Genomic DNA, 26,259 nt, shown 5'->3' on the forward strand with positions numbered 1-26,259 from the left:
TTTTTTTTTTTTTTTTTTTTTTTTTTTTCAGTACTAGGTATTGAACCCAAAGTGCTTTATCACTGAACTGCATGACCCTATTTATTTTTCAGTACTAGGGATTGAACTCTGGGACACTCTGCCACTCTACCTCCAGTTCTTTTATTTTTTTATATCTGGGACAAGGTTTTGTTAAGCTGCCCAAGCTGACCTTGAACTTGAGATCTTCCTGTTTGATTGTCCTCTTAAGTGAATCCACTTACTCTCATAGCTTCATGTAACTTTATCAACATATTAAAGTTAGGGGGTAAAAGGTATCTGGGGGATTTGGGATTGAAATCAGGGGTGCTCTACCATGGTGCTACATCCTCAGTCCTTTTTATTTACTTATTTTTATTTTGAGAAAGGGCCTCACTCAGTTGCTGAGGCTGGCTTCAAACTTGAGATCCTCCTGCCTCAGCCTCCAAGGTTGCTGGGGTTGCAGATGTGCGTCACCGGTCCTGGAATGCAGATGTGGTTAATACACAGTTGGTCACAAAAGTGTCGTAGACTCTGAAGAGGAGGGTGACTGGATCCTGGAGACAAGAAGCTGGGAGCTCCTCTTCAAAGGCTCCCCCTCTTCAGAACATGCAGAGGGACAGTCCCAGATCTGCTTATGTGCTCCCCATCTCCATGTCTCCTGCCCTGATGGTGATGGCCACCATCTGCCTGGCACCCTGGCGCCCCTGCCTCCTGTTCAGGTGCTCCCTGTTGCCATTTGAACCCAACACTGATCACTTCCCTGCCTTCTCTGAGGGGCAGCACAGCAAGGTGGTCAGGAGCCTGTCCTCAGGCCCTGGGGCCTCCAGGATCCTGCTCTGCCCATTGCTACTGATGTGGCTTTGGTGACTCATGTGATCTCCTTGGGCCTTGTTTTGCCATCTTCTAATCCTAGTGCTGGATTGTCATGAGGATTTGTAAACTGACATTGTGAAGAACCTGGAAGGTAGCTGGCCCATAAGCCCCAGGTGAGGAGTTCAGAGTTGTGTTAGGTGCAAGGGCAGCTGTAACAGAATCCCGCAGACAGCGTGGCAGAAAGGACAGTATGTCCTTGCAGTCCTGGAGGCTGGAAGTCCAAGGTGCCAGCAGGATTGGTTCCTTCTGAGTCCTCTCCCTGGCCTCTGTGGATCTGTGCCCCATGTTCCTTTTGTATAAGGACACCGGTCAGATCAGGTCTTAACTCACCCATTTGGCCTCATTTTAAATGACCTCTCTTTGAAGGCCACGTTGTCTCTCCTTGTTTTGGTGCTGGAGTCCACTGGGGGCTTCCTGCAAGCTGAGTTTGAGCCTTACCACTGTGCCTCCAGCACCAAGCTGCTTCCAGAGTCATGTGATAAGGAGCCAAGAGGTGGGAATGGCAGTTTGCGAGCGGGAAGGGACCATGGCCAACTTAGAGCTGCCTGTCAATCTCCAGCAGTCTTCCTGGTGGACTGAGCCTGTGTCCCCGTGTTGATGTGCTGAAACCCTACCCCCTCGTTGGTGGTGTTAAGAGGTGGGATCGCTGGGAGGTGATTAGGATTAGATGGGACTAGTGCCTTGTAAGGTCCAGAGAAGGTCTGCTTCTCTCTGTCCTCCACACAGCAAGAAGATGACAGCATGTGACCTGGAGGGACCCTCACCAGAGCCCGGCAGTGCTGCAACCCTGATCTCTGATGGCTAGCTTCTAGAACTGGGAGAAATAACTTTCTGCTGTTTATAAGCCACCCAGTCTCTGGTAATGTGTTTGAGAAGCCTGCACTGGCTGACCCCTGAAGGCTGCCCAGAGCACCTCTCCGAACCTCCTGCTGGGCAGCTGCAGGACATCCCTCAGCTCAGCTTGAGCCTCCTTGTCCTGCTTTTCTAGTCCCTACAGGGTCTGGTGTGGCAGAGGCTCAGCCTTTGGCTTCTTGCTGGGGTGTGTATTCATTGAAAATTGTCAGAATAAAACCCAGAAAATAACAGATGGAAAAGCCAGCTCACCACAAAAGGACGGCACTCCTTTTTCATAGCTGGGAACAACCTCCAAGTGTCAGACCCAGCAAGGGAACAGTAAGTTCCAGTCACCAGAGCCAAGAGAGATGGCCCACACTGTAATCTCGGCAACTTGGGAGGCTGAGGCAGGAGGATCACAAGTTTGAGGCCAACCTGGAAAATTTATGGAGATCCTATCCCCAAAAAACCAAAAAGGTGTAGGGGTGGGGGTGTAGAGGGTTTTATCCTTAAGTGGTCTACCCTTAGTGGTAGAGGGTTTCCCTAGCATGAAGGATACCCTGGGTTCAATCCCCAAATGCCCAAGAAAAAAAAAAAGTGTCAGAGACTGCAGGATTGCTCCTTGGGTGAACACTCTGGTCCCCGATAAGCCCCAACAAATACTTTGATTTCTCTCAAACGACTGTGATCAGCACCCCTTCAAATAGCAAATCCCTACAGGCCTGGCCACCCTCCTGCTGCTGACTGTCCTGAGGTCCTGTCTTCCCTGAAGGTCGTGAGGTCCGTCCCCACAGGGCAGCCCCTGAAGCTGGCATACCAGGCTGTATCCATGCGTTAAGAAGCCGGGAGTCCCAGTGTGTACTGGTGCCAGTTGGGGTGGGTGCGCCTCCTGGCTGGCAGGTCTCTGCTTCTTGCCTCCCTGTGCTGAGTCCTTGGTTTGTGGCAGTCTTTTCTTAAATTCTGTGTCTCTGAGGTCTTGTGTCCACAGCGAGTCTAGTGAGGGCCCTTCTGTCTGCTGAGCCAGCTCCTTGTCTGGGTTATCTCGCTGAATCCTAGGGAGCCCTGTGACAGAGCTGTTATCCTCCTGTGACCACAGGAGGATATGAAGGCCCTGAGCAGTGGCAGAGCCGGGACCCCAGCCCCTGCAGTAAGCCCAAGCTCCTCAGCACTCCTTGTTTTGCTTTTTGGCCTTCTACGTACTGCCTGGCCCAATGTGTCCAGCAGATGCCTCCTCATCCTTCCTTTTCCTTGTTCCTGTGTAACTAAAGCAGGGGGTGCCCATGTGGATCATCACCTCCAAGTGTCAGACCCAGCAAGGGCTGAGACAAGGCAACCAGTTATTCCTTCAAGGCACAGGAGTTGAGGAGGGCAGCAGCTACAGAGCCCCGGATCAGTTCAGGACGGTGGGTCCTCTGTGCTGCCCCAACGACCAGTTCATACTTAAAATTGAGCTGAATAAAGTCTAATTTAACTTAGAAGCAAAAGGGGAAACAGAAAGAAGAATAAAAAACGTAAAAGGCTCCAAGTGTGTGAGAAGACTTTTACCGAAAGATCTGGAAAGAAAAGTTAGAGAATGAGTTTTGTCCATGCACCTGGCCTCCGTGAGCACAGGCCTCTCCCCGGGAAGCACTTCAGTACCCCCCACTCCAAAGTACTGCATTAAGCTGAGCTGAACTGGGCAATTTGGCCTTTGTGACTCACAGGACTGGCTCTTTCCTTTTCAAGCCATGCTCCCCCCTCTCCTGGGGCTGCCCCTTGGCTTAATTACCACAATTACAGCCATGTCAGCTGCGTGGAGGTGCCTCTGGAACATGCAGGCTTTCAAGTGGCAAGAAAGCATAAGGAGCACCTAGAGCACAGGGTTCCTGGTGCGACTTCTCCTGCAGGAGAGATGAGGGCCTTCCGGTTCGTAAACCCCTTGGTGTGTGTGACAGTGGGCAGGGCCGTGGGGTCTCAGATGGACTGATCTAAATTCAAGTCCAGGCTTTCAGTAGTGGTCTGGTATTGGGCAAGTGACTTCACTTGGACTCCTCCAGGCGAGCAGTAGCTTTCACGTACCTCTTCAGATAATGGCAGTGAGTGCCCTTCTCATGCCAGGTGACTGGCTGGCTGGGTGCCGGATGCGGTGGTAGCACCAGAGTCCTCGCTCTCCTGATGTTCCGGCATCGTGGCAGAGACGGGTGTTAGCTGGGTAATTACTCATATGAGTGTACAATGGCCACGGGACAAGGACCAGAGAGGAGAATATCAGGTGCAGGCTCTAGAAGAGCCTAGAAACAGACTCACCTGGTCAGAGAGGCCAGCGAAGGCTGGAGCCACCAGTGATACTTGTGTTGGATTCTATGAAATAAGGAGACCCAGCAAAGAAAGGTAGTGGCTGCCGTAGATGCAGAGGCCCTGCACAGGGGACATAGAGAGGGAGGTGGTGGCACTGTGCAGGAACACCGGGCTTTGCAGGGGCGTGATAGTGACACAAGAGCCGAGGCCAGAGCATGCAGGGCCCTAAGTTCCACAGGTGGGCAGATCTGCAGAGTCGAGGGTAGGGTTTGACTAGACACCAAATGGGACATCAGGTCGTGGCCAGCGGAGGTGTTACCATCCATCTGCACTCATCTACAGAGGCTGAGAGCCAGCAGAGCTCCCAGCTCGTCTCTAGCAAGCTGCCCGGGGCTGGGCTCTGGGGGAGGATACGAGGCTGAGGGGCAGAGTGTCCCTGGTGCCGGATAACAACCACCATGACAGGAGTCTTCTCTCCATGAAGGGCTGAGGGAATGGAAGGAGCCCTCCGGGCACTGCCGTGGCCCATGTTCGCAGGTCCAAAGCATGAGTTGTTGTCATTACTATTTAAAAAAATTTTGTTTGTTTTTTTTAGTTGTAGTTGGATACAATTTTATTTATTTTTGTGTGGTGCTGAGGCAAGCGCTCTACTGCTGAGCCACAACCCCAGCCCCTTGTCATTACTATTTAATCTCAAGTGTGAACAGCCACTGGAACAAAATCCCTTCTGACCTTTGGTTTGCTCTCCCCCACGGCTCCCTCAGAGGGGGGCTGCTGAGAATTCCTGACTCATTGTTGAGTTCTGTGAGGCCTGGAGCTCGATCAAAGGCAAGCGCTTGGACTCATGGGGGCAGCGTGAAGATCCTGTGATCGCCCTGGGTTCCGCACAGCAGAGCTGCCGATAGGGAATGGCTGAGAGCAAGGAAGGCAGCACTGAGTTCCTGGAAACAGTGTGAGGTGTGGAGGTGGGCGGGAGCCCCTGGGGTGGGCACAGGGTGGAGGTGAGACCACGCTGCTGAGATGAAACTCAGTTCCTGCTTCTGTTGATGGGTGCGAATGGAGTCTCACCACTCCACTGTGTGTAAGGAAGCAGACTCTGTCACTAAGACATGTTGGGGCTCTTTCTTTTCCTTTCTGGGCTTTCCTCCTGAATTCCAAGAATGAAATCTACAAAACAGGATGAACGAGTGTAAAAGTAGAACTTACTAAACAGAAACAGGAACGGAACACTTGAAGTATAAGGGTGTGCTTGTCCAGGGGTTTGTATAGCACTTGGGACATTGCTAGTGGTCCAGACTTATGCTAATTAGGGTTTGGAAAGGTACTAACCCTATTGGTCAACTCTGGAGCCCCGACTTTCATGCAGGTCTGCCCCACGTCCATTTTCTCAGGCCAGGTCAGAAGTGCGAGGTTGACGTAGTGAAAGGGTCTGTGCTCCCAGGTTCCGGGCTGCAGCACTGCGTGGAGTGGGCTTCTGAGCAGGTGACCCATGGTGTTCAGGCCCGGCCCCTGAAGGGTGACAGGCTGGCATCTTGGTTTGCAGGGCCTCAGGAACCCCATCCTGCATGGTGGGCTCCACGTGGCCTCAGGCCACGCCTGCTGCCCACACTCCAACCCACCCGGCCATCGCTCCAGGCTCCACTGCTCCAATGCGGCTTCTCTGGAATCGGGACCAGCAGGCTGGCTGCATGGCCTGGCGGACGGACAGCCATGTTGGAAGAGTAGGGTCAGGCCTGGAGTTCCTGCCCCTTTGTACCCACTCACATGTGTCATGTGTGGATCCTCAGGGAGCCCCTGGGCTCTTGGCTCAGAGGCGGTGTCTCAGAATGGGTTTCCTGGCAGGCCGTCCCCACTCTACTCCTCATGGTCAGAGGCAGGAGGGCTGAGAGGCTGTCACCTCAGCCCTGTTGGGGGCGTCCCTGTAGAATTCTTGTTTCCCTACAAAGCCCTCAGTCTGGTGTTGGCACATCTGTCCAGGCAGCCACCTGGGTGGAGCTGAAAGCCTGTTCTCCATCCAGACGGCTTGTGGATGGCAATTCAATATATTGTCAGACACACTCTGAAAATGCCCCACTGTTGATGTTAGTTATCACTAGTGTCATGTTGATGACGTCTGAGGGGGAGCCAAGAGTTGAGAAAACTGCCAAAATAGAAAAAATAAATAACGTAGGATTCATAACTGGTAGCCACAAAACCCAACCTTTTATTGAAGTATAACATACATATAGAAAAGCACCCAAATCCAAGGTGTACAGATGGAAGAACTTTCACAAATGGATCACATTCAGGTGAATGGCATGGGATCCAGAATCAGAGCACCCCGGAAGCTCCCTCCTGCCCCCGCGGTGGCTGTTCCCTTGGTAACTCTTTCCTCGGTAGTGACTCTGTAGTAGTAGAACCTCCTATCTCTCCTTGCAACCTGGATTGGTTTGCCAGGTTTTGTGCTTCATAAAAATGGAATTGATAATCTGTACTCATCTTACCTCCCTCACCTCTAGGCTGTGGGGTGAAGCTGCAGACCATTCATTCTCGGGCTGCGTGGGATTCCAGCATGTGAAGAGACCCTAATATTTTACCCACTCAACATGGGCATTCGGGTGCTTTCCCATTTGGGGTTTTTATGAACAGTGCTCTGTGAACATTCTATTGTTTCTTTTAATAAATTTACGTACACATTTCTATTGGGAATATACCTAAGAGCAGAATTGTTAGGTAACATGGTATTTCCATCCAACTTGGGCTATTTCACGAAAGAATAAAGAATTTACTGGATGGAGGTTGGAGGCTCACAGAATTAACAGGAAGCTAGAAGGAGATATAAGAAGGACAAGGCATCTCAGTGGGGCCCAGGACCCTGCGTCCCTGGACATTGCTACCAGTGGACATGCACCCCTGCAGTCTGGCTTCTTTTGCTGAGCTTTTACCATCCGAGGACCACTGCAGCTTCCATGAGATGATTCTCAGCATTTCATTTCCGTGTCATTTGCTCCAGAGTCACAACACAAAGCAGGGGGGTCCAGGTAGTCTGCCTGGGTCACTGACCACCCCCTGGCTAGTACAGAGTGGGAAAGGGGGCACCTGAAAGATGGGGAACACCCACCCACTCCAGCTTCCATTGCAGTAGGGTGGGTTCCACATCCCACTAAATTCATGTGTAAGGGGTGACTTCCCCCTACAGGAAGCTGAAAGTATGAAATGGCAACTGTCCAATACAGCTGCAGTCCATGATAGTGGTAGCTGTTATGTCATTTGTCTTCACTGATGATGGGAATGAGGAGCTCACAGCCCCCAGTGTGAGCGGAGCTCAGGAACACCTGGAGGGGTGACCCACAGAAAGTGCTGTAGGTCTGGGAGTGAGGGGGTGTGGTGAAAGGATCTCACCGGGGAATGTAAGGAAGCATCGAGTTGGGAAAGGGCAGAGAGAGAAAAGGAAGATGGAACACAGAGGGATAGAAGCAAAAACAAAAGGGGAGAAAGTTCGGTGGAAGATTCAAAGCACGTTTTTCTCTTGACCTGATTTTGCCACTATGTGCCGACCCACTTTCTCAGCTCCTCTGATGTGCTTTTATGGGTTGCGTTTTGCTTTATCAGGCTAATGATGCTGATGCAGACCACAGAATAAAGAGATCCTGGTCACAGCCCCCACTGCAGAAGGATGGAAGTTCCATCACCACCTTCAGCGTACAATTCTGCAATCTGAGCCAACGGCCTCCTGACAGCTCTGGTGCCATCAGTGAGCCTTCTGAAACTAAGAACTGGTTCAACAAAAGCAGCAAGGAATGACCCTGTGCTCACACCACTCTTGATGGCAGCCCGTCATTAACTGGTCTGAAAATCATATTTGCCTCTCTGTAGGCAGTTTTATATTCCTCATCCCACTGAGCTGGGGGGGGGTCTTTCAAGTCCCACTTTCTTCCCTACACTGCACCTTGGCATTTGGTGCATGTATTTGTTTTAAACAATAATCAGAGCTCTCCTCGATTTCCTTCCAGACAGAAAGGCAGGAGGAGTAATGACATTGGGCCCTCTTTGCAAGATACAACAGCTGGGCACACAGTGGCTCGCTCCAGCCACCCAGCGAGGCCCTGCAGAGCCCAGTAGAGAGGCCGGTTCCAAATACTCAGAACAGGACCATTTTAGACTAAGAGCCTCTGCTCCCATGCTGCTCCTCCCCATCATCAGGGATGCATGAGTGGTTTAGGTGGGGCCTGCAGTTTGTCTCAGAAGCTCCCAGGCTAATGCAGGCTGACCTCTCTTTCTCTGGGGCCCCCGCAGGGCTCATTTTCCATAAGCTGCCCCCATGCAGGCTCAGCAGGCTCCTCTGGGCGGAGGTGGGAAAGTCTGCTGAGCACCGGGTGAGCTTCCTGATGTGGCCCACCCACCTGCCACAGGTTAAGCCTGGAAGGCGTCCCAGCCAGGGCCGCAGGAGGTTGGGGGCTTGAATTCCTGCACGGGCAGTAGGGTTTCCCCACTGCGGTCCGTAACTGTGGGCAAACCGCGTCATCTCTCATGCCTCAGTTTCCCTCCCTCCAGAGACACCTTCACTCGTGGTCTCCATTGTTGGAGGGTTAAATTAGCTGGCGCCAAGGCCAGATCAGCGGGCGGCTCCCGGGAGCTGCTGTCACTCCGCTGAAGCCCGGCTGGACCTGTGCTGCTCCCAGCAAGGGCCCTTGTGGATGGGACCGGGCCAGAGTAGTAGAGAGCAGGAGAGGTGGCAGTGGCGGTGCCTGAGTACCGACTGAGGGCTGTCCTGGTCCTTGCTTAGGGTCAGGGCAGCCAGTGGCTACCACCCCAGGGTTGCATTTGGAAGAGGACCACCTTGCAGCGATCCATGAGAAGCGGAGGGAGGCAAGGGCCGTCCAACCGGGGTGGGCTGCGCGGCCCCCAGCGCAGGTCAGGGAAGCTGTTGATTCCCTGGAGGAGCGGGAGTGGGGGACCCCAGTGCTGCTCTCTCCGGCGGGGGACCCCCGCACCTCGCAGTTGGTCGAGATGCTCTCATCCAAAACCAAGTTACCGAAGTGGGGGCTACTTGGGCATGCTTTTTCATTTCAATGAATTATCGAGTAAATTCATTAACTACATGTATTTAAACCTGGGAATTGGTGTTTAAAACCTGTAAACCCTTAAATCCATCTTACCGTTTACAGGGCACATTTGTCATTTGGCTATAAAAATGTCTATTTCTCTTTGCCACTAGTGAAAATGACATAAAAATGAGAGAATACAAATAAAAAGAAATGGAATATCAGGAAGAAAACATGAAAAACCGAGGTGAGCCGGCCTGGGGGTGGGGTGGGGCGGGGGCGCCCCAAGGCTAACAGCATGCACGGTCCCTACAGCTTCTGTGGACGGAGGAGGGGCATTCACCACTGGGGTTAGAGGATGGTGCAGAAGAACTTCTTCTCCCGGAATGGGTTCTCTGACGCAGGCACCGGGATGATGAGGGGGTCTTCCCGCACATGCGCTTCGCAGTACGCTAGGAGGTCAGCGGCTGCCTGGGAGACCTGTGGGGACACAGCACGGGTGCTTGGTTAGAGGCCAGCTCCGAGTGGTCCAGGGTAGAAGTCCCCGAGCAGGGTGGACCCGCCCGAGGACAGGGTGCAGGCGGGTGGTGCAAACCCAGGACGTTGCGGTGGAGATGCTACCCCTGGAAGCTAGGCCGGCTTGGCATCCGGAGAGGGCTGAAGAGCTGGCAGGAAGGCCCAGGCCCTTTGTCAAACTCTCGTTGGAGGAGAGTGCAGGGTCCAGGCCAACGGCCAGCAATGACTCTGCTGGTCCGTTTCTGGAAGAGTCAGACAGAAGGCTGCTGCCCTGGCCAGGATGCGGGGGGTGGTGTACCCTTATGATCAGCTCTTTTGTTGCAGTCTGCTCTCAGGACCAAGCATGAGAGGACTCTGTTCCCCTCACGGGACACACTTTATGTGTGTGTGTGTGTGTGTGTGTGTGTATATACACACGCACACACATTTATTTATTTATTTACTTTTATGTGGTGCTGAGAATTGAACCTAGGGACTCGCATATGCTAGGCGAGCACTCTACCGCTGAGCCACAACCCCAACCCCAGGACACACTTTTGCTGTTTTATAAGACCGTACCTTTTTGAGGAGGGACGCCACTCCGGCAGAGGGAGCCCCTCCTGGCCAGGCAGCCCTGGCTCTTTCAGACTTATCTTAATCCATGCACGGTATCAGCCATCGATCATTGATCATCGAGCAGTGAACTGCCCCCATCTGTGCAGAGAGAGGGCTGGGGAGGCCCTGCTGGGGGAGATGAAGTTACCAGTTCTTTTGTTCATGGCTCCTCAGTGTTTGATGCCCGAATGGCCTGAGCGTTCACTCAGCTGCCCCTCAGACTTCTTGGCTGAGGCCCAGGCTCCAGAGAGGAGAGACTCGGTGCAGGGGAGTGCACAACAGCCACTCCCACCCCCACTGCCTCTGGCGCACCCAACACCAGGTCTTCTCTAGAACTATAAAGCCGATCAGTGAGTTAGGTGCTCCAAAGCCCCCTGCGTCCCTACTCAGGCTGGCTCACATCTTACAGGGATTCTTCTTCTGATTTCCAGCCAGACACACCCACACTAGCAGTGGTTGGAATCCTATTAATAATTCCAAAATGATTTTTTTCCCTTAGATAAATCAAGTAGGAGTAGAACTGAAGAGTCTACCTAAATCCAGACAGAGCCCACATTTGTTAGGAGTGTGGAATGGAGAAAGGGGCACCAAGGAACACAGGGATTCTCATTTCATCTCCACCCTTAAGCTAGCTGTGCGATCTTGGGCAAAGAAATCAACCTCTCAAGTTTTGCTTTTCTCAGTAAAAACTGGGAGTGTTAGATATCCCTAAGCTTGTTTTTACTGGGCCGGTTTCTGGTTCTACCTTTAGTGGCACTGTGGCCAGTATTTTAGATCCTAAATAAATGTCTGTTGAGTTGAGTGGGAGTGTTTGAAATTGGCAGTAGTTTGCAGGACACCCTTGTAGGAATTTCCCAGGCACATAGAGGCCTGGAGTGCACCAAGCCTGCAGGGAACCTGTGCGGCATCACAAGGGACAGGAGCAAAGGAGTAGGGAAGTTGACTCTGAGGCCACAGAGCTGTGGGGGGCATTGTGCAGGAACCACATGGTGGGCGGGCACCTGGGCTGAGCCCTGCTGCAGCTCCTTCCTGAAAGTGGTCCCGGCTGCTGCAGGTGTCACTCCCTCCTCCCACGCCAGCTTCTCTGCAGCCACAGGGGCAGACACCACTGGGTTCTTGCAGTGGACTCCTCCCTGCAGCCCCTCTTCTGGCACAGACAGGGCTGGGGGTGGGAGCCACCCCTTCCTCCTCAGAACAATCAGGCCTGCAGGTGCTTCAAGGATGCCTCCTCTGGCTCTCCGTCCTCTCCAGTGTCTAGTTTTCAATTTCCACCTCTTTCATTTCCTTGGCCGTGCTCCAGTTGATTCTGAATTCTCTATCAACCTCATCATCTCATCAAGGAAGCGATTGCTGAACATCCTCCTTGTAACTAATTGAGAGGATGTAAGGAAAGAACAAAGTGAGGTGTTTGTCCCCATAGTGAGAAGACTCAGAAGTGATGAAGTCACCATAATCATCAGGACGTGTGGACTGTCTCCACTGTGGGGGGACCAAGGCTGACCACACGATGGCTACCTGCACACGCCATCCACCTGCAGCCAGAGGCGGGCTCTCGGGACACCACAGAGCTTCCTTTCCGAGTCAGTCTACTGCAGATGTCAGCAACAGCCTTCGTGGGTGGCTTAGCCTAATTTAGGTCTCTGAGAGTAACCTCAGGGTGGCCTTCCGGGGGCTGCATCAGGACCTCCACATTGCATCAGGCCACGTCCTGGAGGAGGGGACTCAAGGGGCTTGGGGGCCACTCTGGCTGGGTCCTTGTGTCCCTCCCATATCGGTGAGCCTTCTTCCCTCATAGCTGAACACCTGCACTGTGACTGTCCTGACAGTCCTGAGCAGGTTCCATCCAGGAAGTTTTCTGCTGCTTCTCAAAAGTGACACTTACTTGATGCCACCATGCTCCTTTCAAGAAAACAGGCTGCTCTTAGATCATCTGCTTTCCGTGCTGGTTCCAGATCACAGCTGTGTCCCCATAGCCATCACTCTGGATCCTGAGTCCTGTCTGTGCTTGAACCTCAGTAATCGCAGGAGTGGATGCCACCAGAGCCAGCATATGGCCACAGAGCGCTGGTTTCACACTCTGTGCCCAGGTGGGCTCTCAGGAGCACCCCGAGTTTCTGGAGCACCACTGCTGTGGTCTGCATACCCCCCACACTCAGGTTGGGGTGCAACGGCCTTGGGTGGTGCTGACAGGTGGGACCTCTAGGAGGAGGCCACATGGGCTCCACCCTCATGAGCAGAGGGAGGAACTGTCTGTTGTCTCAGGGCTCCTGATAAAAGGAGGTTTGGCTGGATTTCCCTCTCGGCCACTGCCTGCCCTCTCGCCTCATTATGACGCACCTCAGAGATACTTGCCAGACTCTAGAGTCATGTTCTTGGACTTCTCAGCCTCGAGGACTGTAACGGCTGCAGAAAATGGACTAAGACAATTATACCACTGAGGATGGGCTTGTCAGGCACAGCGGTGTCCAATGCAGTGTATGTCATCTTACAACAAACACCCCAGGGAGCTTCCCTAACCAGATATGGCATCTGAAGTCCCTTTATTCCCCTATACCCACAGGATCTCAGATAAACCCAGGCATTTACTGTAATGGGATTGGAAAACATAAGCACAGGCCATGACCGTCACCGTGTGCCTTACACATAAAAGGTGACATCCTGACTCTCAGTGTAATATCCAGGCATTAATCAACTTACATCTGCTCCTTAGACATGAGGCGAGAGGGTTTTCTTTCTTTCTTTCTTATGAAGATATTTTTTTAGTTGTGGATGGACACCATACCTTTATTCTATTTGTTTTTATTTTTATGTGGTGCCGGGGATCGAACCCAGTGTCTCATGCATGCTAGGCAAGCACTCCACCACTGAGCTCCAGCCCCAGCCCAAGAGAGGGTTTTCTTAATCAGCCCTAGATTGATTTTTCTGACTGGAGGTTTCCTTCCTATAAAATAAGGGTGATAGACATCTCCAGATTCCAGAAGACATCTGCCATCTTTGAAACATAAAATAGACAATTTGCTTTCAAAGACAGAATTTCATCCTGGTAGAAAATTACAGCTCCCTGACTGTGGATGTTCACCCACCCATCCCCCATCAGCTCTTAGCTCCGTGATGATGGACTGCCCGAGCCACAGCCCAGGGCAGGGACTGTGCTCTGTGGTGGTGCACTTGACTAGCGAGCGAGAGTCCCTGGGTTCCATCCCCAGCACACGCACACACAAAGCTACAGGACAGCAGATGTTGAAAAGAATCAGTAGTCTGGGAACAACTGTGGAATTTTACCATCCATTTCAGAGTAAAAGAGGTGATTAAAACAGCCCAAGTTAGCACATAATCCTGTTAGTTGCACTATAATTACAAGCTTCAGGGATGGGAGAGAATGTTGCAATTACTATAGTCACATTCCATGACAAGACAGATGACATAATTACTACTCTTACTGTGACAACCTCTGCATTTTGCATTTAAAGTAGAGAAACCACACCTATTTCTCAGCAGTCTGGGTCTGTTGAACAATAGTACTTGAAATCAACTAGAAGCATCTTTGTTGGCTTTGCCTATTCCTCCCTCTACCCCCAGAAAACAAAGCAGGATCCTCGTTAAGGGCACAGGTGGGTTGTAGCCAGCTCCAGGCATGGATCTTTTACAAGGTCAAAGTTGACGTACCCTCCACCGGGAGTCCTGCTAGCCTCGGGGTATCCCTAGGACATTAGAGTGTGTACCTTGCCTCTAAATTTGAACAGCAGATGTTAAACAGAATCAGGGTGAGTTCTTTTTCTTTTTGGTACTGGGGATTGAATCCAGGAGTGCTTAACCACTGAGCCACATCCACAGCCCTTTTTTGTATTTTATTTAGAGACAGGGTCTCACTGAGTTGCTAAGTGCCTCACTGAGTTGCTGAGACTGGCTTTGAACTCATGGTCCTCCTGCCTCTGCTTCCCAAGCTGCTGGGATTACAGGTGTGCACCACTATACCTGGCACAGAGTGAGTTCTTAAGATTGTTCTTTTCTTCTTTTCACATTGGAAAGTATTTAAGACTAATGCCACTTCCTAAAGGAATCTCTCTTTTAAAAAAACCAAAAAACAAAAAACGCATATTCAGTAAGTCCTCGTACAGACCCCTAAGGGCAATCTCTAGATGCTTCCATATTACGGCTTTCAGTGGCTCCACTGTAGGGGATTCCCAGTCATTGTTAGATGGCCTTAGCAGGAGGGGCTTCTGCCCACCCAGCCAGTCCTACCCTATGCCACATGTAGCATTTGGTTGAGAGGAGGTGAGATTGTGCCTACAGGTGGAAACCAGAAGTGGGGGGATCTGTGTGTGAATAAAAAAACAACCTAGCAGGGAGCCCCCTCCGAATTGTAAGGTTGCATAACTGCCAGTGGGTAAGTCACCAGGTTGCCATAAAGGCTCCCCCACATCCTAGCTGACTGCACACAAGGAGGTGAGTCTAAGGCATGTGAGAGGGCTAGTATCTCCAAGCTGTCCTAAATCAGAGGTGTCCTCACATCCCAGCCCAGGACAAGCAAAGCTCCCATGCAGCCCATCTATGTGTGACTCACTCACATCTGCCCTGGACTTTGACTTAGCCAAACCCTTCCAACAGATCGTTAGAAGTCTTACCTGATGGACCATCTCCGCTTTGGTATTTCCCAACTTACTACAAAGAAAGCCACAAATCAGTCATTTTGTAAGTTTACCAAAAGAGCATTTTGTATGGTGATGGGAACTACTGAGGTGAGTGAGGAACACAGCAAGACCCCCCTCATCTGGCCCCAATGCAGAGGGGCTCCAGGAAGGCTGAGGGAGAAGCAGTGGATGTGAGTCTGGCAGCACCATCCTGGCTAGGCTGCACCAGGGGCTAACCTGCCCTGTCCTCCTAGGCAGGACACACCCAGGGCAGGATGCACACCTGGGCAGGACACGCAGCCTGGGCAGAACACACACCTGGGCAGGATGCACCCTGGGCAGGATGCACACCTGAGCAGGAGGCAGCCTATACAGGACGCACATCTGGGCAGGAGGCACACTTGGGCACTCAGCTTCCTCTGCAAATGGCAACAGCAATGTTTGCTGGACTGCAGCCAGGTGAGGAGGCGGATGGTGCCCTGCAGGCAGGGGCTACTATTATTCCCTTATGTATTTGGTTGCTCTCTGAAGGACGGAAAGGATGTTTAGGAGTGGGAAGGTTTCTCCCAGTTCTCAGGGCAACTCCATGCCCACAGGGCCCCCAGAGAAGCAGCTTGGTGCCTGGAAGGGCCCTTTTCCTTCCTGGGGCACCTTCCTCCCTCCTGGGTCCCTATCCTGCCTTATGCTTTGGTTTAATTTAAAGGCTGCTCTCTTTTGATCTGACTCCACTCCTAGAATTGGCCCTCTGACACCCTTTCCTTGAACTCATTTCTAAATCTGACTGTAGAAAGCACAGCTACTTCCTGCAGGTCTGGATGAGGCTTCTTGTGGAAGGTGATGAAATGAAGAGCTGGGTAAGCCCAAACTGTGATGCAGGAGGAGCTGCAAAAAGGAAGGTCCCTTAGGCTTGGTCTGGACCTGGGGACACTGTGGCTGCTGCCTGCAATGAGGAAAGTCCCCTAGGCTCAGGCTAGACCTGGGGACACTGTGGCTGCTGCCTGCAATGAGGAAGATGCCCTAGGCTCAGGCTAGATCTGGGACACTGTGGCCACTGTCAAGACAAGACCCCCATGGGCCAGGGACTCGGCATCACTGGTTTCTTCTTTTTTTGAGAGAGAGAGAATTTTTAATATTTATTTATTTATTTTTTAGTTTTTAGTTTTCAGCGATACAACATCTTTGTTTGTATGTGGTGCTGAGGATCGAACCCGGGCCGCACGCATGCCAGGCGAGCGCGCTACCGCTTGAGCCACATCCCCAGCCCCACTGGTTTCTTCTTTCAGAGAGGTGGCTCTCTCCATCTTCCCATCTCCTAATTGCCTTCTTGCCCTGGACCTCCCAAACCTTCAGCCACGGGTGAGCAACCTGGGAGCAGGAGGAGCTCCGTGCTTCTGCTGGTTTTCAGATTTCCACCAGCTATGCCACGACATTGGAGTCTAACCTTTCTGTTTTAACACAGTCTTTGGCTTTAGAATCTTCTGGTTTGGCTTCATCAACTCAACCATATGAGTTTTATCAACTGGAGAAAACATGACCACAGGAAACATATTCCCTTATGTGTTTGGCTGCTTTCTGGCTGCTTTTCTTCCAAAAGAATTCCCCTCATGGCGGCTCTTAGGAAAAGTGCAAGAGACTTGGAGCCGGGTGCAGTAAAGGTGTCTGTTAGCAGACCATGGGGAGAGCTCTGGTGGGGAGAGCTCTGGATCCAGAAAAACTTGGAAAAGCCAGGAGTGAGATCCCCGCCCACTCAGCAAACTTCCCACAAGGCTTCACCAAATAGAATGTGGGTTGTCCACACTGCTGAAGGACAACAGGATCCCAGCCTGATGCACAGTCAAAACTTTTAGTTTATGAACTGTGGGTTTCATGGCATGATCAGAAAGTCTGTCTCAAATTCATGTCATAAAAACATCCCTCCTGCTTCCTAGTACTCTTGTGGTTTCCTTTGTTATATTTAAATCTTTGATCCATGCTATGCATTGATCACACCCCTGCCCAATTCAAACTGAAGCCACAAACCCAATGTGACAGCGATAGGGGACAGGGCCTTTCAGGAGATAATTTAGGGTGAATGAGGTCAAAGGATGGTCCTAACCTGATAGGACTGGGGTCCTTATAAGAAGAGGAAGAGACATGAGGGAAGGTCTTTCTCCCTGCAAGCACAAAACAAAGGCTGTGTCGGGACAATGAGAAGGTGGCCTCACCACACAAACCCTCACTTACACCCTAATCTTGCACGTACAGCCTCTAGAACTGAGAAAAATAAATCTGTTACTTAAGCCACCCAGCCTGATATTTTGACAGTCTGAGCAGATGAATATAATTCATTTGAAATTTACTTAGATAAAATTAGTGAAGCATGTAGCTTTATTTATTTTTCAAAGTGCTAGCAATATCTAACAACATTTATTAATAATCTATTCCCCACTAACTTGAGATACCATCTGGGATCGTGTTCCAAATTCTCAATAGTCTGGGGTCTGTTTTGAGACTTCTTACTCTGTTCCAATGATCTGCCTGTTCCTGAAAGAGTATTAGAAATCTTTAAATATTGTGATTCTATGATATGTTTTAGTGTCTTCCTCCTAAAACACATATACTTAGGAAAACCCTCCTGGGCTGGGGTGCAGCTCCGTGGTACAGCACTTGCTTGGCCAGTGAGAGGCCCTGGATTCAACCCCAGCACTACAAAGGCAAAGACTCAATGGAACAAATGCTCCCACACATTTTCATCTAACTGAACCTCAGGATGATTCAAAGTCTGCTTCCTGGAAATCCACACTAGAATTGGGGTTGTCCTTACATTGAACCTTAACTGAACAATGGTTTAGAGAGGAGCTATTTTGCAGTAAGGACTCGGAGTCCAAGGCAAGGCTTTCTGCTCTTCAGATCTCTCGGCCCTTCCATGCTCTGAGTGTCTCACTCTCTCAGGTACGGCCTTCCCAAATCCACTCACAGCTGGGGAAGTGGTTTCCGACGGGCAGTGCCGCCTCTGCTTCTGCGAGCCTGCATATCCAGGCAGTGCCGGGGCTGAGCCCTGGGCTTCTAGGATGTGCGAGGTGCCCCACGAGGGCTGCTTACAGGCAGGCCTCCTTGGCATTTTCTGGGTAAAGAAGTTTATATATTCTCGTTTTATAGGTGAAAATGAGGAAGGGCCAGGAAAGAAGCACAGCTGGTCAGAGTCCAGCATGTCCTTCCAGACCTTGGTCAGTTAGCCAGACAAAAAGGAGGCGAGCAGAGACACTAGGAGTGGGGAAAGTTGGCCTGATGCAATTTTGCCCTGGACCCTTCCTCGTGTTTTGCTCTGGGTACTGTTTGGCTTTGTAAGAGAGAGTCTAAGTGGCCGTGTCATTTGGGTTCCCTCTTGCAACAAATAAGAGGCCCAGTTATTCCCGGTCCTCACCAGCATTTGACATTATTTACTTATTGATACGTGTGCCTGTATATTTAACATCTTCATTGCTGACATTAGCGGGATTCATTCTTGTGTATTCATACATGCACCCAACATAATTCAATCTATTAAATTAGGACACTGTTGGTTTTCTAGATTTTTGCTATTGTCATAAGTGATAGTGGCATTTCATTGCTCGGGTTTGCAATTCTCTAGGGACATGCGATGTCGGGACTCTGTGCTTATTTACCATCATATGTTATCTTTGGTGAGATCCGTTCAGATGTTTTGTCCATTTTTAAACGTGGTTGTTTTCTCATTGTTTAATTTTAAGAGGTTTGTCTATTTTGAATGTCTTCTTACCATCTATGTTCTTTGCAAAAAGACTTCCCCTCTGTGGCTTTTCATTTCCTTACTAATTTTTCACAGAAGTTACTAATTTTAATGAAGAATAACTTACTCATATTTTCCTTCACGGGTTGTGCTTTTGCTGTTGTGCCTTAAACTCATTGCCAAGCCCAAGGTCATCCAGATTGCCTCCCGTGTTGTCTTCTGGCAGTTTCTAGTCTTGTCTTTTGGGTTTCTATGGCTCCCTTTGAGTTAATTTTTGTGCAATGTGAAAGGCCCAAGTTGGCTTCATTTTTTTGCAATGGATGTCTAGCAGCATGTTTAGATGACTGTGTCTGCTCCGTGGGCTGCCCCTGCTCCTCTGTATACCTGAGGGTCTGTGCTGGGCCCTCCATCTCCTCCCGCTGAGTTCTGTCCCTACTGCATCAGCCCACCCACTGGTCGCTGCAGCTCAAGGTAGCCGTGTGGGCAGGTCCAGCCAGTCTCCCACTGCTGCTACTGTTCTTTGCCTTCAGTATTTTACAGGTTATTCTGGGCCTTTGCCTTTCCATATAAACTTTAAAATCAGTTTGTCAATAGCCACAAGATAACTTGCTGGGATTCTGATTAGGATGACACTGCATCTAGAAATGGAGCTGGAATAAAACATCTTGACAATACTGTGTCTTCCTATCTATGAACGCAGACTGCTTCTCCATTCATGCAGATGTTCTTTGATTTGTTTCTTCAGAGTTTTACTATCTTTCTCGTGTAGATCTTACACATACTGACTGTAACTGGTATATTTCTGCCCATTTTTTTTTTAAGTTCTAAGTCTGAGTCACTTTAAGTGTTTTCCTAGTGCAAAGTACATTGTTTTTGACATTAAATCAGAAAATCTAAATTAGTTTTTCAACTTAACACCTACTAAGACAGATACCTTTGGGGTTGCTTTGGTGTCTTACTTTTTTTTTTTTTAGTTGTAGTTGGACACAGTATCTTTATTTCATTTATTTATTTTTATGTGGTGCTGAGGATCAAACCCAGTGCCTCACACATGCAAGGCAAGTGCGCTACCACTGAGCCCCAACCCCAGCCCCTCTTTGCAGTTTTAATACGTTCAAAATATGTTAATTGATTTCAGAAATGAACTTGTATTTACTGATTCACACCTATGAAATAAGCAAGAATGGGCTACAGTGGACAGTGGTCATACACTTTGTCCCCAAGACCTGGACCTCTTCTCTGGCTGGAGGGACTATCTTCTCCATGTGCTCAGTGTAGGGAAAAAGTTGATATCTCAAAACAGGATCTGAGAATGTTGATTCTCACTTTCCAAGAATCCCTTGCAGCTTGGGCACCAGCATGTGACCTTGATCCTGTCTGTCAGACCTACATGCCAGACTTCAACTAACAATCCAAGAGGGAGGAGTCCGAGCCCTGTTCTGGCGAAGTGTCAGTGGCCCTGGCTGGATGGCTAATCCCTGGCTCAGAGCGGCAACCCCACGAGCTGGAGCATGTGAGCTGGATGGTGATTATCCCTCTGCACTGCTGTGAGGACTAGTCCCGGAAACTGAATTTTATGCTGAAGTTCTCTAGTCTGTCCTGACTACCCCACCTGATCCTGTTTCCATGATGTTGATTTGGGACCTGAATCAAAAGTGAGCTGTTCTAAGTAGATCAAGTGAATCATTCTTTGACCAAAAACTCCTGAGACCCAGATAGTGTGTGGGTTCGGTGATGAGCAAGTCTTTCAGCCCTTTGGGGGAGGAACTGGTGACTGGGAGTTTCCCCAGAGGTTATCCTGTAGTCTTAATGCATATTTTCGTGTGTAAATTAACAGTTTTGCACATTTACATCTCTTTTCATAAAGTTCTACAGCATAAAACAGAAAAGCAGCATAGCCAAGCATGGTAGCCCACGCCTGTAATCCCAGTGGCTCAGAAGGCTGAGGCAGGAGGATCGTGAGTTCAAAGCCAGCCTCAGCAACTTAACAAGGCCCTAAGCAATTCAGGGAGACCCTGTCCCTAAATAAAATATAAAAAAGGACAGTTCTCCATGTGTGTATTCTTGTTCAAGAAATTTTTCAGTCCCTAGGAATTTATCCTACAGAAATAATCAAACATGCAAATTTTATTGGCCAGTGGGTTCACTGAGTGTCTTTTTAAACAGAATACCCCAAAGTGGAAGCAAGTGAAATGTCTGAGAACAGGAGAGCACTTCAATAAATCACAGTACTCCAGATGACGTAGAAAACAGATACTAAATAGGACATTTTAGGAGAGTATTTACAGACCTGGATATATAATCACAAAACATTGTTCAGTGATAAATCAGGATGAGAAAAGCAAAAGAGGTACACTATAACCTCAATTTTATAATATGTAAGACATATTCAGTTGAAAAAACACCAGCCTGTGGTGGTCACAGATCACTCAGTTTTCTTCTTTCTATTGGTCTGCATTTCCCCAAAATTTTCCAAAATAAGCAAGTACCATTTTTTATGAACAGAGAAACAGAGTATCATTTTCAAAACAAGAATTAAGACCCCCAAATAAGATGGGTTTGGTGGTGCATGCCTGTAATCCCAGAGGCTCAGGAACCTAAGGCAGGAGGATTGTGAATTCAAAGCCAGACTCAGCAACTCAGCAAATCCCTAAGCAACTTAGAGACCCTGTCCCTAAATAAAATATAAAAAAGGACAGTTCTCCATGTGTGTATTCTTGTTCAAGAAATTTTTCAGTCCCTAGGAATTTATCCTACAGAAATAATCAAACATGCAAATTTTATTGGCCAGTGGGTTCACTGAGTGTCTTTTTAAACAGAATACCCCAAAGTGGAAGCAAGTGAAATGTCTGAGAACAGGAGAGCACTTCAATAAATCACAGTACTCCAGATGACGTAGAAAACAGATACTAAATAGGACATTTTAGGAGAGTATTTACAGACCTGGATATATAATCACAAAACATNAAAAAAAAAAAAAAAAAAAAAAAATATATATATATATATATATATATATATATATATATATCCTCTGTCCCTATGAATTTGAGCACTCAAGGGACCTCCCACAATTGGAATCATACAGCACTTGTCCTTTTGTTATGGCTCATTTCACTTAGCACACTGTCCTCGAGGTTCACCTGTGCTGTGGCCCATGTCAGCATTTCATTCCTTTTCAAGGGTGAGTACTATTCCCATTGTCTGGGTATGCACTTCCTGTATGCATTCCTCTGATGACGGACACCTTGGCCCATCTGAGCCTTGGCTGTTGGACTGGTCCGCAGTACGCAGATGGGCAGGGGTCTCTTCAGCACACTGAGCTCATTTCTTTTGAGTACATCTCCACAGATCATTCTCTGAGAATGTGAGAAAGTCGGTATCTTTATTTGGGAGCTTTTTAAAATATATATATATATATATAAATATATATACCAGGGATTGAATCCAGGAGCACTCAACCATTCAGTCACATAGGGACAGAAAGTAGAAGGCAGCTGCCAGGACTGGGGGAGGAGAGGAGGGGAGAGGGTGTTTGTAATGGTGACAAATGTCTGTTTGGGAAGATTAAAGCTGGAGGGTGTCGATGGTCACATCACCTTGTGAGCATACTTAACGTGATGACATATACATCTAGAAGGGGTTTAAATGACACATCATGCATCTATGCATTTGACCATATTTTAAAATGTTGAAGGCTATATAAGGAAGATATGGCAGGGGTGACCATGCCCTGTGCCCGAAGGCGGCCTCTCCTCAGTGACATGGCTGTTTCCACAGTAACGTGACCATCACTGGCTGCTCCCTGGAGTCCCCAGGGTCTGGACCAGCCACACATCCCAAAGCACAAGCTCCCGAGACTCCTTGCCTCTGACCTGGCGTGGGACCCCTCCTCCTAGTGTTAGATCCTACGCGAGGGTCTCAGGGGAAGGGAAGGCCTGACAGACCCAGCCTCCTAGCTGAAGGAGAGTCCCCACCTGGTGGCCACTCCTCCCAGTCCCCTGGCCAGGCCTCCACCTAGGGCTCTACCTCTCTGCTGGCGTCTCCACGTCTTCTCTCTGAGTTCTGCTCAATTTCTTGGTGCATTTGCCCCTTGGCCCTCTGCTCAGCCCAGCCTCTGCCCCTCGTCTCTCCTGATTACTCAGGGCTTCTGCTGCCTCCTGGCCTCTGACCAGCGGATCTGCCACCCACTGGTAGTTCGTCTCGCACTCCAGTGGCCTTGTGGCTTGGCCCTGCGCCTGTGTGCATGGCGCCTGCTCTTGAGTTGCCCAAAGCCCTCACCAGTCCAACGGGCGGCTCTCTGCATATGAGTTCGCTGACCTTTCCTTGTCCGGTGTCAGCCCTAAACCCGTCCCAGCCCACAGCCCTGATCACTGTGGTGGAGATGGCCTGCTAACGCGGCTTTCCAGGACCTGCTCTGCAGGGCTGTGCTTGGGAACGCTCTCACCAGGGTCTTCGTCCTCACAGCAGGGGCCTTGCCCATCTGCACTCCTCCAGCTGGCCCTCCTCAGGCATTCTTCAGTCCCCCTAACCCCGGGGCTTTCCCTGCTCTCTGGGTGCTAACCTCGCTCTCTCCTCTCACCGAGGACCAGGGACTGTGTCTGTGCAGGGTTGGGGGCACAGCACCTCATGCACATGGCAGAGCGGTCATTCACTCATGGCCAGGACACAGGAGATGGGGGGGTGACCCCAGAGCCCCACACTCCCCCCCCCCCCCCCGAGAGCCATGCTCCCCTCCCCCAGGTCCTCCTAAAGGGTCCGTGACTTCCCAACACCAGCAAGCTGAGGACCATGCCTTTAACACACGGGCATTCCAGATCTGATCTGTGGCACAGCTGGTGCTGGGCGGTGAGAGACATGCCTACGTGATCAGGCTCCACCTGAACCAACTGCCTTCCTAGTGCCATTCTCCCCTGCTGAGTACACCCTCAGGTCTTTCTTTTTTTTTGGGGGGGGCGGAAAGTATCAGGAATCAAACTCAGAGGCACTCGACCACGGAGCCCCATCCCCAGCCTTATTTTATATTTCATTTAGCAACAGGGTCTCACTGCGTTGCTTAGCACCTGGATGTTACGGAAGCTGGCTTTGAACTCATGATCCTTCTGTCTCAGGCTCCTGAGCCTCTGGGATTACAGGCGTGCGCCATCACACAGGGCTACCTTCAGGTCCTTCTGTGTGGGCTTTCTGGCTCCTCTGATGGCTTGTACCCGAAGCCCTGTGGGGAAGGGTGACTATCTCACAGAGGCAATAGTTGGCATGGCCAGCCGTGCTCCAGATGAGACAGGGCTCAGTGCTGGAGCCCCGAGGGCGCTAGCTCTACCAGCACAGACTTTAGGAGTCGCCTGCTGGTGCAGATTCTAATTTTTGAACCCTAGATGCTGAGCAGGAGGAGCCTTGGATTTGTGTCCTGACAGGCTCCGTGGACACGACGCTGTTCCAGCCCCAGCCCCAGCCCCAGCCCCAGCTGCGTTTCAGAGCTGCCAGCTCCACTGGTTTCTGACCAGCTTCTATGGGGCTCTGGAGAAGTGGGCTTCGCCTTGCTGAATGGAGCTCTCCCTGGTGAAGGAGCCTGCTCTCAGCAGTGGCTCACAGTGGGAGTGGCCGGCACTCCCAGCCTCCTCCAGGAGCATCTGACACAGGGGCATGGCTCCAAGCTACACCCCCAGCATGCCCCTGTCACCAAATAAGTGAAGCTGCCTGACCTTGAGGTCACCCCATGGGGCAGAAACCCTGGGACTGACCTCATCCTTGGACTCCCTTGCTCACTTGTTGGCAGGAAGACGTGATTACTCAGGCTGAAGTGAGCAGGGGTCTGTTTGGGGGCCTCCTTGCACAATCAGGCACTCCCTGTGTTCCATGTCACGTGAACCCTGGGCATGCTCCAAACTCCAAGCAAGCGAATTGGCCCCTGCCAAGGCCCTGCGCCCGCCTGTGCACTCACCTTCACCCGGTCCATGCAGGCCTCCATCTTCAGCTGCTCCACAGCTCGCCGGGCCTGGGAGATGCTGGTGGTGCTGTTGTTGGACGTGGACACGCCCTCCTTCATCCTGCTTCCCTGGAAGCAAGCACAGGGGAGGTCTGGAGGCTGCTCTCTCAGCCTCCCTGCCTCCCCGCCTCCCACCACAAACCGACCCTGGGCAGAGAGGGGAATGCTCAGGACAGCAAGGACAGCGGGACGCTGTGCTCTTGTGTGGGGACTTTCTCAGCTTCGGGGAGAGTGAGGACAAAGAGATGAACCCCTGGTTAGAGCGTCACCACCAGTAAGACCTGGAAGTATGTTGGAAGTCAGTAATCGACACACCTGTTTGCTGACTTGGCAGGACAGTGCTCATTTTTGTTTTGTTAAAAAAAAAAGTGCAAAAATCAGAGAAATGAAGCCAATAGCCAGAAGTTCCAGAGATCAGTGTGTGAACCCAGGACCCGGACTCCAGGCTTTGCAGGCTGGCTGAGGGTCTCCCCTGGCTCACACGGCTCGTAGGCGCTTCTGAGGGGAAACTGCTTTGCTATAGATTTTAGATTGTTGTCACTCCAAGAGGCTCATAGACCTCAGGTCGGGAGTCTGTTTCTAAATAACCTCACCCATACTCTGTCCCAAGCATAGCTTTGCTGTTCTAGAGGGGGAAGAAATTCTCCTGGTCTGTCCCATAAACATGACAGTGACTAAGACGAGACCCTGTAATGTCAACAGTCCCACCATGAGTGTCTGCCTGGCACAGATCAGTTACTCCGCCCATGAGAGGCAAGGATTAAGGTCTGAGCATGGAGGACAGTCACTGCAAACAGATGCCCAAGGGACCTGGTGGAGGGTTTTCATGGGGCCTCTGATGGGCTGCACCTGTGGCTCCGACCCAGGAAGCACAGAGTTGGGGTGGCGCCAGGGCACTGCTTCCTTCCCCAGGGCTGCTGGTCTGACTCACGGGGCCCCCTGCTGGGGCTGTGGAAGAGTGGAGGCCAACACCCCTCATCAGGGTCAGGCTCAGCAGTGGCCTGCGGCTGTGTGCTTGGGAGACGGTAGCTCTGCTTGGAGGAAGAAGCTGGTCTTGCTGAAAGCATTACCCCCACCCTGCTCCTGAGTGAACCAGGACAAGACAGGTCACTCTCTTACCTGCTGAGAGATGGCACAGTGAGAGGCCTGGGCAGGGGACGCAGGCTGGTGGTGGCAGCAGTCAGTCGTCAGCTGGAGGCTGACTCAGGGCTCCGGCCTTGGGGCTCACCTGGAAGCACAACCAGAGGTGTGTGTAGAGGCTCAGGGAAGCCTCCTTGCTGAGTCCCGGTGTCCCCACTGGGTCCCGGTGTCTCCACTGTCCTGGTCCCATGGTGTCTCGCTCCCAAGCTCAGCAGCTTCCCTGTGAGCCTGGGGACTCTCAGATCAACCCTCCAGGAGACTGTGGGCTAAAGGCAGAGAGAGAACCCCTGAGAGGACATAACAGTCTGGGACTCCATCTGCAGGACAAGGCCACTGGGGCCTCACCAGACGGCCCACGGCCCATCCACCTGTCCTGTTCCTCTGCCCGTCACTTGAAGGTCTAGCTCTAGCAGCTGCTGACAAGCGGAAGCAGTTCACAAGGTCTATTCTTACTATACAAATACACGTCCAGTGTAGGAAAATAAAATCACAACAAAGAAGATAAAGACCCAACTCAATTCTATTTCCTAGAGACAATTCTGCCTATGGTGTTGGTGACTATCATTCTTATACAACTTGATTTCAGACACAGCGCACTTAGCATGGAGGTGGGACAAAGTCAGGTGATTCCAAAGGTCTCCACAGAGGGACAAATGTCCT

General features: G+C 50.7%; 1 protein-coding gene across 1 annotated transcript; it reads right to left on the reverse strand.

Annotated features, from left to right (window-relative positions):
* Positions 1-7,018: 7,018 nt before the first annotated feature.
* On the reverse strand, positions 7,019-25,843 carry Gng4 (G protein subunit gamma 4). Its single transcript, XM_015504377.2, has 3 exons — positions 25,579-25,843; positions 24,415-24,528; positions 7,019-9,488 (listed from the first exon to the last, which is right to left on the reverse strand). Exons 2-3 carry the CDS (start codon positions 24,517-24,519, stop codon positions 9,360-9,362), a joined length of 234 nt encoding a protein of 77 aa, XP_015359863.1. The 5' UTR covers positions 24,520-24,528; positions 25,579-25,843; the 3' UTR covers positions 7,019-9,359.
* Positions 25,844-26,259: the final 416 nt, after the last annotated feature.

This window comes from Marmota marmota, unplaced genomic scaffold, assembly GCF_001458135.2.
Source record: "Marmota marmota marmota unplaced genomic scaffold, marMar, whole genome shotgun sequence".
Taxonomy (NCBI): domain Eukaryota; kingdom Metazoa; phylum Chordata; class Mammalia; order Rodentia; family Sciuridae; genus Marmota; species Marmota marmota.